The 14225-nt window shown below is 44.2% G+C and overlaps 2 protein-coding genes across 4 annotated transcripts in view; both read left to right on the top strand.

The window, feature by feature from the left end:
* The window catches only part of Ak7 (adenylate kinase 7), a 67745-nt gene extending 62491 nt beyond the window's left edge, over positions 1–5254 (top strand). The window contains exons 17-19 of one of the 2 annotated variants that reach the window (XM_087911519.1): positions 3784–3942; positions 4898–5002; positions 5122–5239. In XM_087911519.1, the coding sequence (XP_087767645.1) occupies positions 3784–3942; positions 4898–4960 (222 nt within the window). In that variant the 3' untranslated portion in view covers positions 4961–5002; positions 5122–5239. Of the gene's footprint in view, positions 1–3783; positions 3943–4897; positions 5003–5121 lie in introns of both variants that reach the window. The other variant, XM_087911520.1, reaches the window with a different exon arrangement.
* Positions 5255–7527: 2273 nt separating this feature from the next.
* Papola (poly(A) polymerase alpha) overlaps positions 7528–14225 on the top strand; it is a 53445-nt gene continuing 46747 nt past the window's right edge. The window contains exon 1 of one of the 2 annotated variants that reach the window (XM_048431236.3): positions 7528–7730. In XM_048431236.3, coding sequence (XP_048287193.3) covers positions 7723–7730 — 8 coding nt within the window. In that variant the 5' untranslated portion in view covers positions 7528–7722. The remainder of the gene's footprint in view (positions 7731–14225) is intronic. The other variant, XM_048431235.3, reaches the window with a different exon arrangement.

Below are 14225 nucleotides of genomic sequence, written 5' to 3'. Positions count from 1 at the left end.
TCAGCAGCACGTGGAACTTTCTCTAACGTTGCCTGCCCCACAGCAGCCCTTAACAAATACAAAATTTTCAAAGAATTCCTTGTATCAGACTGCAGTGGAGTTCTGATTAGAAAACACAAGCAAGAGAAACTTCAGAAACTACATACATATGTGGAGAGTGCACAGCCCAATTTTGAATGAATAATCATTGAAGAAATCAAGGAGGAAATGAAGGAATGCCTCAGGCCAAATGAAGACGAGAGCACAGCCTACTTGAACCTCTGGGACACAGGCCAGGCAGTCCTAAGAGGACAGGGTAGAGCTAAAAGTGCTCAAATAAGGAAAAGGAAACACTGAAACACTGTACACCCAGCATGATGGCATACGCGTTTAATCCCAGCATTCAGAGGGACAAATTTCCATAAATTCAAGGTCATCGTGGTCAACATAGTGAGGTCCAGGACAGCTGGGGTTACACAGTGAGACCCTATATCTAAAAAATCCTAATGATGGACCTCAGAGCACTGTAGAAACAAAGAGCCAAACCAACGCCTACATCTACAGATGGCGAGAAATAGAGATGGGTAGAACAATGACCTAGTGAAAGAACCACGTCAATGCACAGGAGTACAAAGTGTCCTTTGGAAAGATAGAGATCCACATCCCTTAACCAAAGGAGAGGGATCGAGATTTAAAAAAACGAGCTGTAGCCACAGACTTCGGGGGAATCTGGAGGATGCACATAAAGGAATATTTTGAAAATTTATATTCCAAAAATCTGGAAACTCTAGAATAAGTGGATAAATTTCTAAACTCATATGACCTACCAAAATTGACCTACTAAAATTAGAACAAGAAGCTATAAATAATTTAAACATTCCAAGCACAACTGGTGGTATTGAAGCAATAGCTAAAACTCTCCCACATAAAGAGCTCAGGAGCAGATGGATTCACTCCTGAATCATACCAAGCCACTGCGTGCAAGTGTGTGTGTGTGTGTGTGTGTGTGTGTGTGTGTGTGTGTGTATGTGACTCTTCATGTGTGTGTATTGTGTGTGTCTGTGTATGTGTATTGTGTGTCCCTCTATGTGTCTATGTCTCTCTCTGTGTGTATGTGTGTGTCTATGTGTATGTGTGTGTCTGTGTGTGTATGTGTGTGTATTATGTGTCCCTCTATGTGTCTGTCTCTCTCTGTGTGTATATGTGTGTCTATGTGTATGTGTGTGTCTATGTGTCTCTGTGTGTGTATGTGTGTCTGTGTGTATGTGTGTATGTCTATTTTTGTGTCTGTATATGTGTGTGTTTTATGTACATGTATGAGCATACAGAGACCAGAGGTGTTCATAAGGTGTCCTGCGTATCACTCTTCATTTTATTCCCTTGAGACAAGGTCTGTCACTGAACCTAAAGTTAGGCTGGTAGCCAGCTAACCCAATGCCTCTCTTTTCTCTGTACCCCGTTACTCCTAGCTCTAGGGTTACAGCACATTTGACTATGTGTATTGTTATTTTATCTGGATGGATGTCTATGTGTTCACAGAGGACATTGGATTCCCTGACATGGAGTTACAGGCAGTTGTAAGCTGTCATATGGGTGCCAGGAATCATAACTGGGTCCTCTGGGAACGTAACCAGTGCTCTTAACCACTGAGCCATCTCTCCAGCTCCCTTTCCAGCTCCCATGACTGATGCTTTATGCAGAATCGGGGTGATCTGAACTGTCTTCTTGCTTTTGTAACAAGCACCCTTACTGAGCCATCTTGTCAGCTCCTACTAAACTTATCAGAAAGACTCTAATACTTCTCAAGTTGCTCCACAAACTAGTATGGGAAGGCACTCTACCAAATACATTCTGTAAAGCCAATATTACCATGATACTAAAAACAGATAAAGACACAAGAGACACAAAGGAAAAAAAACCACCTATATACCAGTTTTGTTGATGAACATAGATGCAAAAACTCTCAACAAAATACTTGCAAACAGAATTCAAGAAGCACAATGAGAAATCCAGGCATAGTGGTATACAAGTCCAATGCCTGTGAGGCAGAGGCGGGGGATGGGGGGCACCCACAGACTCTAGCAGCAAATCTAAGCCCAGCTTGGGCTCCATGAGACCCTACTTCAAAAACCCAACAAATAAAGAGTAGAAAAAGACAAGGATAAGAAGATGGAAGACCGCGGCAGGGGACAGGAGGACGGGGATTATCCGGCCAGTGGCGTGCTTGTGTGGGAAGCACAGGGTCCTGCGCCGTATTGTCAAAGACTCCAAGGAAAGCCTTGGAGAGAGGAGACAGGAGAGGAGCCGCTCACTACGAAGTCTGGCTTTTCACCAGCAAATAAACAAAAGCCCCGCACTGTCAACAACTGCTTCAGGCCGTTCTCCTTTCCCAGCCATGAACCTAAAATCTTCTAGGACCAAGGAGAGGATGTGTGTTCCTCGTGCAACCCTCACAGCCTCTGGAGCCACCCTATAAATTCACCTATAAAAAGAGAGAGAGAGAGAGAGAGAGAGAGAGAGAGAGAGAGAGAGAGAGAGAGAGAAAGTTTCTTAGCAACCTTTTGAGATATAACTCAAGAGCTACTGAAATGTTGATGATGGTTATTGCTACTAACACTCCTGTGACTCCTCTTTGAAGAATCTGTAGGATGCTGCCTGGGTGTGCCTTACTCCTCCACAGTCCCTTGGGAAACACACCCACTCTTGGCCATGCCTTCTTTCAGTACTCTCTGGTTCTCTGTGACTCTCTTGCTTGATTCTTGATATCTTTGATTAACAAAAACCTCCCCCAAGAACTGGCTAGGCCTGAAATTCTTTTCTGTGTCAAAGCCACAATTCTTGGTTTGGCCTTATTCAAGGTCCCTAAAAGATTAGGGACTGGGGCTGGAGAGGTGGCTGAGCAGTTAACATCACTTGCTGCTCTTCTGGCCACCTCAGTTTGGGTCCTAGGATCCAGGACAGGTAGCTGGTAACCACCCATAACTTCAGGTCTAGGAGATCCAATGTCCTCGTCCGGTCTCTTTGGATACCTGTACTCATATGGCATACACACACACACACACACACACACACACACACACATACACATAACTAAAAATAAAAAAAAATAAATCTTTTATTAAGGGAATGTCTCCTGCTCCTGAGGATGGCAGTATGAAAGCCGTCTCTTTGTCTCTTTACTGCTGCTACACAGAACCTGTATCAAACACCAGACATAATGGCATGCTTATGTAATAGCAGCGCTGGGGAGGTAGAGGAGAGAGGATCTCTGGCCCTTAGTAGTCAGCCAGTCTACCCTAACTGATGAGCCCTAGGTCAATGAGATCCTGTCCCTGCTTCAAAGTCAGTAGACAGCATTCCTGATGGTGACACCTGAGACTGTCCTCTGATCAACACACATACGAATATGTGCACATGAACGCACACGCACAAATGCACACGAGCGGTGGGGAGATGGAGGAGAAGGGTTTGGAAAGAGAATAAACAAAAACAAATTATGTTTCAAAATGCCCCAGTAAAACCCAATACTTTGTACATGAGCAACAACAAAAGGCTTCTTTTAAGTTTTTAAAGGGCACAGGAATAAAAACACACGGAGCAATAAAGAAAGAAATTTGGTTAGCACATGGTTGGCTTTCTCAGTACACTATTGCATCCTTTTCTGCTGATGGAAATGCCAGAGTGACATTGTTCAGCAGGGTGTAGTCTTAATGTCCTGTGGGCACAGCAGTGTCAAATGCTCTCAAGCTCCTGTTGCTTTTCTGACTCTGCATCTCCCCATGCCCATGTTCTCTATGTCCTCAGAATAAACGACTAGAGGAAGTGAAAAGGGAAGAGAGGGAGCTGCTGGAGGCTCAGTCCATCCCCCTGAGAAACTACCTGATGACTTACGTGATGCCCACGCTCATGCAGGGGCTCAATGAGTGTTGCAAGGTGAGACCTGAGGACCCCGTGGATTTTCTGGTAAGATTTCTTTAAAACAAAATTTTAAAAGTTTATCTATTTTATGTATATGGTTGTTTTGCCTGCATGTATTTATGTACTCTACGTGTGTGTAGTTCTTACAGAGGCCTGAAGAGGGCATTCGACTCCATGCAACTGGAGTTATAGGAGGTTATGGGTGCTGGGAATCAAACCCAGATCCTCTGCAAGAGCAGCAAGTGCTCTTAACTGCTGAGCCATCTCTCTAGCCCCAAGATTTAATTTTCAAAATATCAAATTGAAGCACGATTGAAATTTAATAGAAATCTATGTGAGTTTTAGAGAATACACATCTCATTGCTCAGGAAATCGCTTCTAATATATTCATGGTTTACAGTAAGATTTCTTCTTTCTTTTCCTTTGAGTATTCTTTTGTGAAAATAAATATATAGTTTAAATATATTGAGAACTTCATATACACATAACGTATTCTGATCCTATTTTCTCCTCTTAGCCTCAAGTTCCTCCTAGATCCTACATCCTCCCACACCCCCTTCCAACTTCATGTCCTTTTGTGTTTATTTCTTTTTATAAATAAACCACTGAGTCTGATTAGTGTTTCCCTAGGGACATGGGCAACCCACCGTGGACTATGTCCCTAAATAAAACTGACTCCCCCTCCTTTAGCAGTATCACCTGTCAATAGCTTTTCTGCTAGGAGTGAGTTCCTGAGCCACTTTCCCATCCATGTTCTTTTATCTATTGTTGTATAAGTTCTTTAATCTTTTATTTGAGAGGAAGGAATTTATATACCCTTAAATTCGTAAACACTGATAGCACAAATATGTGGCAATAAATGCCTTGTAATTTGTTAACTTCTGCCTGGGAAGATGACTTCATTGTGTAGAGCACTTGCTACTCAAAGTGTGAGGACTTGAGTTCAAACTCCCAGGAGCTATATAAAGCTGGATGTTATGGCCTGTGTTTGCAATTTCAGTACTCCTACGGTGAGATGGGAGGCAGAGACAGGAGAGTCCCCAGAAGCCCACAACCCACCTAGCTCGATGTACACAGAGGGCCTGTCTCAGGCAATTTGTGGAAGGTTAGAACTGATACCCGCGGTTGTCTTCTGATTGCCATATGCATACCTTATCTCGGTGGTCATGCACACCCCGCCAAGACTTGAAACCTGGAAAATCAATTGTTTCCTCTCTGTTGCAGGCAGAATATCTCTTCAAGAACAACCCTGACATGCAGTAACTATTCATCAGCGTTGGGCCATGGGGCTTCAAAAGGAGAGCTCAAGTTAAACCTTTAATTTGAAAAAGTACTTTTCCAGGGGTTTGGGGGGGGGCTGAGGGGTTGTGGGGAATCCTAAAGTAGAATCATTAAAAAGCTATATTGCAATGAATGACCACTGATTCATTGAAACAATATTTGAAATTTAACAGATAAGACATACATGTGTAACCCAGGGATTAATGTTTTAATATGTTCCTTTTTTTTTTCCTTTTGAGGCAGGGTCTCTCTGTATAACAACGCTGGTTGTCCTGGAACTCACTTTGTAGACTGTGTTGGCCTCATACTCACAGCAATCCGCCTGCCTCTACCTCCCAAGTGCTGGGATTAAAGGCGTGTGCCACCACCCCCCAACTAGCTTTAGATCTTGCTCATAAGGTAGAGTGTTTGCTTAACACACACAAAACCCTGGTGGGGCACACCTTTAATCCCAGCACTCAGGAGACAGAGGCAATAGGATCTCTATGAATTTGAGGCCAATCTGGTCTACAAAGTGAGTTCCAGAACAGCCAGGGCTACACAGAGAAACCCTGTCCCAAAAAACCAAACCAAACCAACCAACCAACTCCCAAACCTGAGTTCCATCCCTAGTGATGGCATCTAAAGGTACAGCATAGGGTTAGTTTTCTCGGCCAATTATTAATGAAAAGGCAGGAAAGAAATGAGTGGAAATCTATGGGGAGTTGCCGTAGGATATCAGGATATGGGGGGGATCTTCTTGGGGTCTCATTGATAAAAGACTTTAGGGAACAAATGGAAGCTCAAGGATAGAGTTTAAAGAGAAAATCCCCAAGGCAGGCAAGTTGTAAATCTCACAGCTGCCAAGAGAAGGGGGAAAACCTTGCCGTTTGAGATAAGCCTGCAGGGAGGTCAGCCAGCAGGAAGCAGACAGACACGTGGTGGGGAGGGAGCTTTGGAGAAGGAGTAGGGAAACCCTACGTACCAGGGACCTCAAAAGCTCCATCCTTAAGTTTTTAAGCTTTGGCTGGAAAGAAAGACAGAAGAAAGAAGAATAGTTGGGCATTGCTAATATGACTCAGAATAGTGAGCATACTCTACCCAATCCCATGTTGGAGTGTGCTCATAAGGAGCGGGCCAGGGGTAGAGATTCTAGGAAGGAAAAATACGGTTATTTTAAGATGAACCCATTTTACAAGGGACAGGTCCTCCTTCCTGGGGGTAGTCCTATAATCAGGACCTTGACCTACCCATGCAACTGGATTAACTTTTTTTGAAACAGGGTTTCTCTGTGTAACAGCCCAGGCTGTCCTGGAGCTCACTTTGTAGACCAGGTTGACCTTGAACTAATAGAGAGCTGCCTGCCTCTTCCTTCTAAACACTGGGATTAAAGGTGTGCACCACCATCGCTAATTCTTCTTAAACGGAGAGACAAGGGACATATCTGCACCTAGAAGCATATGCCAATCTATCACATAAAAGCAGTGGTGTTAGAGCACACTTGTAATCCCAGCACGCAGGAGGTGGAAGCAGAAGGATCATAGGGCCATTCAGCTTATATGGGACCTTATTTTATTAAAAAACAGAAGCCGGGAGTTGGTGGCTCACGCCTTTAATCCCAGCATTCGGGAGGCAGTGGCAGGCGGATTTCTGTGAGCTCGAGGCCAGCCTGGTCTACAAGAGCTAGTTCCAGGACAGACTCCAAAGTCAGAGAAACCCTGTCTCGAAAAACAAACAAAAACAAAAAACAAAACAAAAACATAAAAAATAAGATAATGAGTAAACAAACAAATAAAAAATCCCCAAACTAGACCCACCAAAATTCTAATGGTTACTGTCAACTTTATCTAACTAATCCCGAGGTCTAGAATCCCCAGCCCTGCATATGTGCTCGTTTGGCATCAGAAACACATCTTTGGGCAACACAAACACAAAGGCCGTCGTCAAGAAAGGGGACACAGTGTCACACTTATGGGCCAGGCTCTATGCTGGGCACTATTGCATTTAAGTCCTCGTAACGCTGGGCAGTAGGCAATGCTCCCACGAAGCGGCGAGGCAGCAACTGGCAACCAACAGCCCAGTCCCATGCATCCCCGGCGCCTGCTTGGGCCGCGCCCCCTTCTCATTGCTGTCCCGGCGGCGTCACCCTTATCTGCCACGACAGCGTCACCGCGCTAAGGAACTATTGCCTGTCGCTCGGAGCCTCCCGCACCAATCCCACGCACCACCACAACAGCGTGAGATCACTGAAGACAGGGCTAGGCCACCTTAAGAACTACATTTCCCGTGAGGCCGTGCTTCTTCGCAAGGCGAGTACGCAGGCGCGCGCTCCGTGTGCGTGGCGGCGTCAGCGGTTCTAGAACGTTGCTGTGGTAGCGCTCGGGCGCCATGTTAGGACGAAGGGGAAGGAGGAGAATCGCTTAAAGCGGCGGGGCGCGGGTGCGGGACTGGGTTGGCCCTGGGGCTGAGGCAGGCCACCGTCCCTCCCGCCTCGGTGGATCATGCCCAGGACGGCGGCGGCGGTTCCGGGGGGGAAGTGACTGGGCGGTGCCGGCGCCGGAGACGATGCCGTTGTAAGTGATTGGCGTGCTGAGTGAGGCGCACGCCGGCCGGGCCCCGGGGGCGGCAGAGGGGGAGGGGAGGCGCACGGGCGGCCTGGGCCGCCGCTTCCGGCTTCTTGGACTAGGGTCCCCTGCTAAGGCCCAGGAGCAGAACGGCGCCCGGTGCGGACTGGCGGTCCGAGTCACCCCGGTCCCTTCCTGTCTCTTTTTTACCATGGCGCCGTCCTGCCCCCGAGTCCCACACTTCCGCTTCCCTCCTTGGAGCGGGTGAGGAGCGGAGATCGGGGTGCCGGTCGCGCTGGTGGGCCGGTGACCGCTCCCGAACGCCGGGCTGCGGGCGGCGCCTTCCCGGCTTTGTTTTGACTGGGCGACCCAGCTTGGGCGCACTTCCTGATCCCTCCAGTCCGCGGGTCACTCACGTTGTGATTCCGAATGTAGGCTTTGAGCGAATTCACCCAGGCCTTCTAATCCCACTAGGTCTACTTTACAGACTTTATCTTGATTCTTTTTCTCTTAATTTTCTTCCTCTCCCATTCCAGTGCCATCCCATTGTTGTATTCTAAAGGTAGATAAGAGCGTGTGTTCTGCTTACGTATCTTGGTGTTAAGGCTTAGGTTGTGCGACTGCTTTTCTTTCATAACAGGAGAGGCAGTTAATTTGGACACAGCCTCAATATATGGACCCTCGGATTGTACTGAATACTTTAAAAATGAATCCTTTGGCCTCTTCGTTTTTGTTGAGAGACACTGATGTTTTATTCAGAGACCTGTTGGATGTATTTTACTTCTGTAAGGATAGCATTTGTTAGGCTTACTAGCTCCGGTATATCGATGTAAAACCCGCAAAGTTCCCGTTGAGTCATTCTTCGTGGAGCGAGGGTAAAGAAGCACGAGTCTATAAACTTTGGTGTTTTTCACTGGGATTCAAATAGATGTGAATGGTTGGAGTGTTGTCACGTGGTAACCTTGTCTTAACTCCTGTTGACTGCTCCTGATACATCAGTAGTAAAAAAGATGGACGTGCACCCTAAAGGGAAAGACTTCAGTTTAGAAATAACGTTAAGTAACGTTATGTGTGGGGGTGCAGATAGGAAGGAGAGTGTGCATTTCCGTCTCAGCACACTTGAGAAGAGAGCAGGGGCACTTCAGGGTTACAGAAACTTCCAGTTCCAGGCTCTAAGCGCTTTAATCTTTGCGATTTATTTCAAATGTATAAAATGAAGGTTTGTTTCATGGGATTTGAACTCTACAACCAATTTCTCACAAGCTGTCCTTTCTTAACCTAGAGAGTACTGGTACTCTTACCCATGCAAGGAAACGGAAGACTGCCTAGTTGAGAAGGACAGGCCTGCCTTCTCATGAATTTGCTTTCTGAGGGCCCCTGTAACTGCTCACCTCATTTCTCCATGGAAGGCTTGCCTTGCTTCTGTGTTCTGGTGTCACTTGACATTAATTTGGTGCCTTTGATGTATTGAGTTGTGATTTCCTAGATATTTGTATTCGACATCCAGTGTGGTTTTGTTGTGCCTGTTTGGGCATGTAAATTGGGATTGAAGTGTAGACATCTCAGGAGAAAGGTCGGGGTCAGAGTGGATTGAATCATTGCACTCACGGGTGCATGTTTTGTCTCAGTTTTGAATATAATTACAAACATAATTTGAAAAATACTGCTGTAGTGATGATACTTTGAAAAGTTATGGAGAAAACAAGCTTTTAAAAAATACTTGAAAGTTCTGGAAGTCCATTAAGAAAGTTTGTCACCTAATGCTGTTGACATTAAGCCACATAATTCCTTTCAGGGAGGTCTTCCTGTGTCTTAGAAGACTTTAGTCTTTAAAGTCTTTAGTAGTGCCTCTGACCTCAGCTTAGTAGATGTCGGCAGCCTTACCCCAGTGATTTCCTCGAAGTGGCAATCACACAGATACCCCCAGACTTTTCCAGATGTACTTTAAAGTACATAGTTTGTTGGTTCAAGAACCACTGCGTTAGTCAGGAGGTGATGCCATATGCTTTTAATCCTAGACAGAACAGATGAATCTCTGAGTTCGAGGCTGGCCTGGTCTACAGAGTGACCAGGACAGCCAGGGCTACACAGAATGTCCCTCTCTCTCTGAAAACCTAAATAAATAAATAAATAATAAAATAAAAAAGTAGGAACTGCATTAATGAAAAGTGTGTATCATACATTTTATTCTTGCCTTAAGCTAATGGCTAAATCATTTGTACCAGCATCAGTGTTAGCATCCATGCCACACCTAGAATGTTGCTGAAGTTGTTGGAACTATTTAGTGAGATTTGGAGAAGACAGTAGTTCCCTTGTGTGTTTATGAGGGCATTTACTAGAAGAGACTGGGAGGACTTGCCTGAAGTCAAAGGTAGAGCTGGACACAGTGTGGCTATGACTTAGTGTGGTCTGCTGGTGCAGGAGGAAAGGTTGTGGGCCATCACTGAGGGCCTTTTAACAGGGTTGAAAGCTTCTCTTGGTTTTGCTCTTGGTATTTGCAGTCATGTGTAAGGCAGTGATGAGCCTTGAGCCTTAGGAATCCCATGGTGCGTGCACTTCTTGAAGTGTACAGGTGATGATGCATACCTATAATCTCAGCGCTGGAAGTGGAGAGAGGTTTGAGTCAAGCTTAAGCTACATAATAAGACCCTGTCTCAAACAGCAGAGAGCAGCTTATTATTAGCATATATTGTAAGGTTTTTTTAATTGTTTTTACAAAATAGTTTCATTGTGACGTTTTCACATGCGTATGATGTACTTTTGTCAAGTACACCCTTGAACCATCTCTTGTTCCCTTCCTCCTTTGTCTCTACCCCCCTCCCCAACCCCTTCCTTTCTTGGTAAGATTTTTGTTTGTTTGTCTTTTGAGACAAGGCCTCATTATCATCCAGGCTGGCCTCAAACTTATGATCTTTCTGTTTCGGCCTTTTAAACTGGAATCACGACTGGGTGGTGGTGGCACATGCCTTTAATTCCAGCACTCGAAAGGCAGAGTCTAAATCCTTGAAGCTTAATGCCAGTTTCAGCTGTGAGATATGTGGCTCTTTGGAGAGATTGCCTAGCGGGAGTGAGGTCCTGGGTTCCACCCCAAATACTGCAAAGTGCCAATTTTATAAAAATTTGACCCATGAGATTGTCTTAATATGCTGTAATAATGGAATGGAGGATGGTAACCTGGCGGTGGTGGCACACACCGTTAGTCCCAGAATTTGGGAGGCAGAGACAGGTGGATCTCTGAGTTTGAGGTCAGCCTGGTCTACAGGAGCTAGTTCCAGGATAGCTAGAGCTATTATACAGAGAAGCCCTGTCTCAAAAAACAAAACAAAAGAATGGAGAATGGTAATTGAGGAAAAACACTTTGTGTGAGTTGACATAAAAACTAATGTTTTCGTGGAACTGGTGTTGGTCCTTAGGTTCAGCATTTTTTGTTTTTTTTTTCTTCTTCAAGACAGGATTTCTCTCTGTTTGCCTGGCTTTCCTGGAACTTGCTCTATAGACCAGGCTGTGGTTTGGCCTTTTAAGTACGGTCTAGCTGGTGATTTAAAAAAATAAAAAACACTGAACATGATGGACATAATATGTAGAACAGTTTTTTGGTAAAAAGTGATTATATTTTTCTTAAGTCTGCAACTTTAGTGCACTGCATTTGAAGTATCTAAAAAAAATCCACACAATTTAATAACAAGACAATATTACCGAACAAGAGCAGGCTAACAGAAGAAGAGAGGGACAGGAAAAGGTATTATTAGAAAATCTTTGGAAAAATAATTTTCTAATTGGAGAACACATGTATGTGTGGATGAGGGTGCACACATCTGTTCATGTTCTTGTGGAGGCTAGAGATGTCATCAGATGTCTTCTGTTGCTTTCTATTTTCATTTTGAGATAGGTCTTTCTGAACCTGGAGACCACAGATTCAGCTATACTGGTTGACCGGTGAGTTCCAGGGATCCACCTGAGCTTTCTCCCTTCCCCTCAAAAGTTCGGGTTACAGACACTTGGAGCTAGGAGTCTGAACTCAGATCTTCATGGTGTGTCGGTGTGTGTATAGGTAGTACTTGACTAACTGAGACTGGGAAGCTAGCTTCAAGATTGGAGGTTAATGTTGTAAGAGAATTGTTTGCTGCTCAGTAAGTGATTATGGTTTTTGAAATGCTGTTTCTATTAAACATGTTTGATTCCTAGTCCATGAACACCTTCATCTTTTTTACTCGAGGCAAAAATGTCTTCTGGCTTAATTACTTGGTAAGTCAGTTTTTGTTAGTAGTACACCTAAATTTAGCCTTCATTTGTCTCTAGGCAAGTTTTTTTTTTTTTTAAATTTTGCTTTCCCCCAGGCTGTGGTAGCACACGCCTTTAATCCAAGCACTCGGGAGGCAGAGGCAGGCGGATCTCTGTGAGTTCAAGGCCAGCCTGGTCTACCAGAGCTAGTTCCAGGACAGGCTCCAAAGCTACAGAGAAACCCTGTCTGGGGGGAGGGGGACCATTATTTTTCTTGAAAAAAAGACCATTAGGATGCTTAGCTAGTTCTCATTTCTTTTTGCCTTTAATTCTGTATGTTTAATGTCCACAACAGCTTTTTAAACTAATTGTACAATATTAGGTTATAATGTTCAAAGCAGTGATGAAGGTGATTAACGGCTTCTGTTCTGGTTAGGTTTTTTTCTGTTTGAGGGAAGCCAAAGTGATCAGGGAAAACAACCTCAACTGAGAAAATGAATCAGATTGTCTGTAGGCACCTCTGTAGGGCGTTTTCTTGGCTTAATGATTGATAAGGGAGGGAAGGGCCCAGCCCACTGTGGGCGGTACCACATCTGTGCAGGTGGTTCTGAATTATATAAGAAAAGCAAACTAAGCAAGGAGAGCAAACTAGTAAGCAGTGCTCTTTCATGGCCTCTGCTTCAGTTCCTGATTTCTGGCCCATGCTTAAGTTTCTGCCCTGACTTCTTCATCATGGACTCTAAACTGTAAGCAGAAATAAACCCTTCCTCCTAGTTACTTCGATCATGGTATTTATTTATTTATTTATGGGTTTTTTGAGACAGGGTTTCTCTGTAGTTTTGGAGCTTGCCCTGGAACTAGCACTTGTAGACCAGGCTAGCCTCAATTCACAGAGATCTGCCTGCCTCTGCCACCCGAGTGCTGGGATTAAAGGCGTGCGCCACCACTGCCCGGCTATTTATTTCTTTTTATTGATATTTATTGAACTCTACATTTTCTCTGCTCCCCTCCCTGCCTCTCCCCTCCTCCCTTCAATCCTCCACCATGGTCCCCATGCTCCCAATTTACTCAGGAAATCTTTTCTTTTTCTACTTTCTACTTCCCATGTAGATTAGATCTCTGTAAGTCTCTCTTGGTTCGATTGAGGGGCGTTTAGGTTGTTTCCAGGTTCTGGCTATGACAAACAAAGCTGCTATGAACATAGTTGAACACATCTTTGTGGTACAATTGAGCATCCTTTGGATATATACCCAAAAGTGGTATTACTAGGTCTTGAGGAAGGTTGTTTCCTAATTTTCTGAGAAATTGCCATACTGACATCCAAAGGGGCTGTACCAGCTTGCATTCCCACCAGCAATGCGGAAGTATTCCCTTCTCACAACCTCTCCAGCATAAGTTGTCATCAGTGTTTTTGATGTTGACCATTCTTACAGGTGTAAGATAGAATCTCAAAGTTGTTTTGATTTGCAGTTCTCTGATGACTAAGGATGTTGAACATTTCCTTAAGTGTCTTTCAGCCATTTTAGATTCCTCTGTTGAGAGTTTTCTGTTTAGGTCTGTACTCCATTTTTTTTTTTAATGGATTATGTGATCTTTTGGTGTTCGATTTCTTGAGTTCTTTGTATATTTTGGAGATCAATCCTCTGTCTGATGTGGGGATCATAGTGTTTTATAACAGCCAAAAGAAACCTAAGTAAGACAGTTCTTTAATTAAATTGGTTAGATTGATGCACATAGTAGTGCTTGATAGTTTTTTAAACAATGTTTACTTGCATTTATGTGTGTGGTAGTTTTTTAAACAATGTTTACTTGCATTTATGTGTGTGGGTGTATTGACTTGTGTGTATGTGTAAAGTATGCCACAGTGCTCATGCAGAGGCCGGAGAACTTTTGAATTCTTTCCCCTTGTGTCCTGAAGATCGAACTTAGGTTATTAGACTTTGGTGGTAAGTGCCTTTATCTTGCCAGCCTGATACTTGATCATTTTAAAGGTACTAATTTGTAGATTGGTATATAAACAGACTCTGGATTCCATACCATATTCTTAATCTAGTATTGTTTTCCATCTTGTGTTGGGAGCCCTATTTGATTTCCCAATTTCGGGGGTGTGGTTGGTTGAGATAGGCACTTGGGTTACAAGTGCAGGCTGGCTACAAACTGGCATTTCTCCTGTCTGTCATAGCTTTTCCCTTCTGAGATTACAGATACACACCATTCCAAACTTGTCTATATATTTTTAAAATTAGCTCTTGGGCAGGTGAGTGAAATGGCTCAACAGATAAA

The sequence above is a fragment of the Myodes glareolus genome, chromosome 11 (assembly GCF_982192425.1).
Source record: "Myodes glareolus chromosome 11, mMyoGla1.1, whole genome shotgun sequence".
Classification (NCBI taxonomy): Eukaryota; Metazoa; Chordata; class Mammalia; order Rodentia; family Cricetidae; genus Myodes; species Myodes glareolus.
This window is presented reverse-complemented; position numbering and strand designations above follow the sequence as displayed.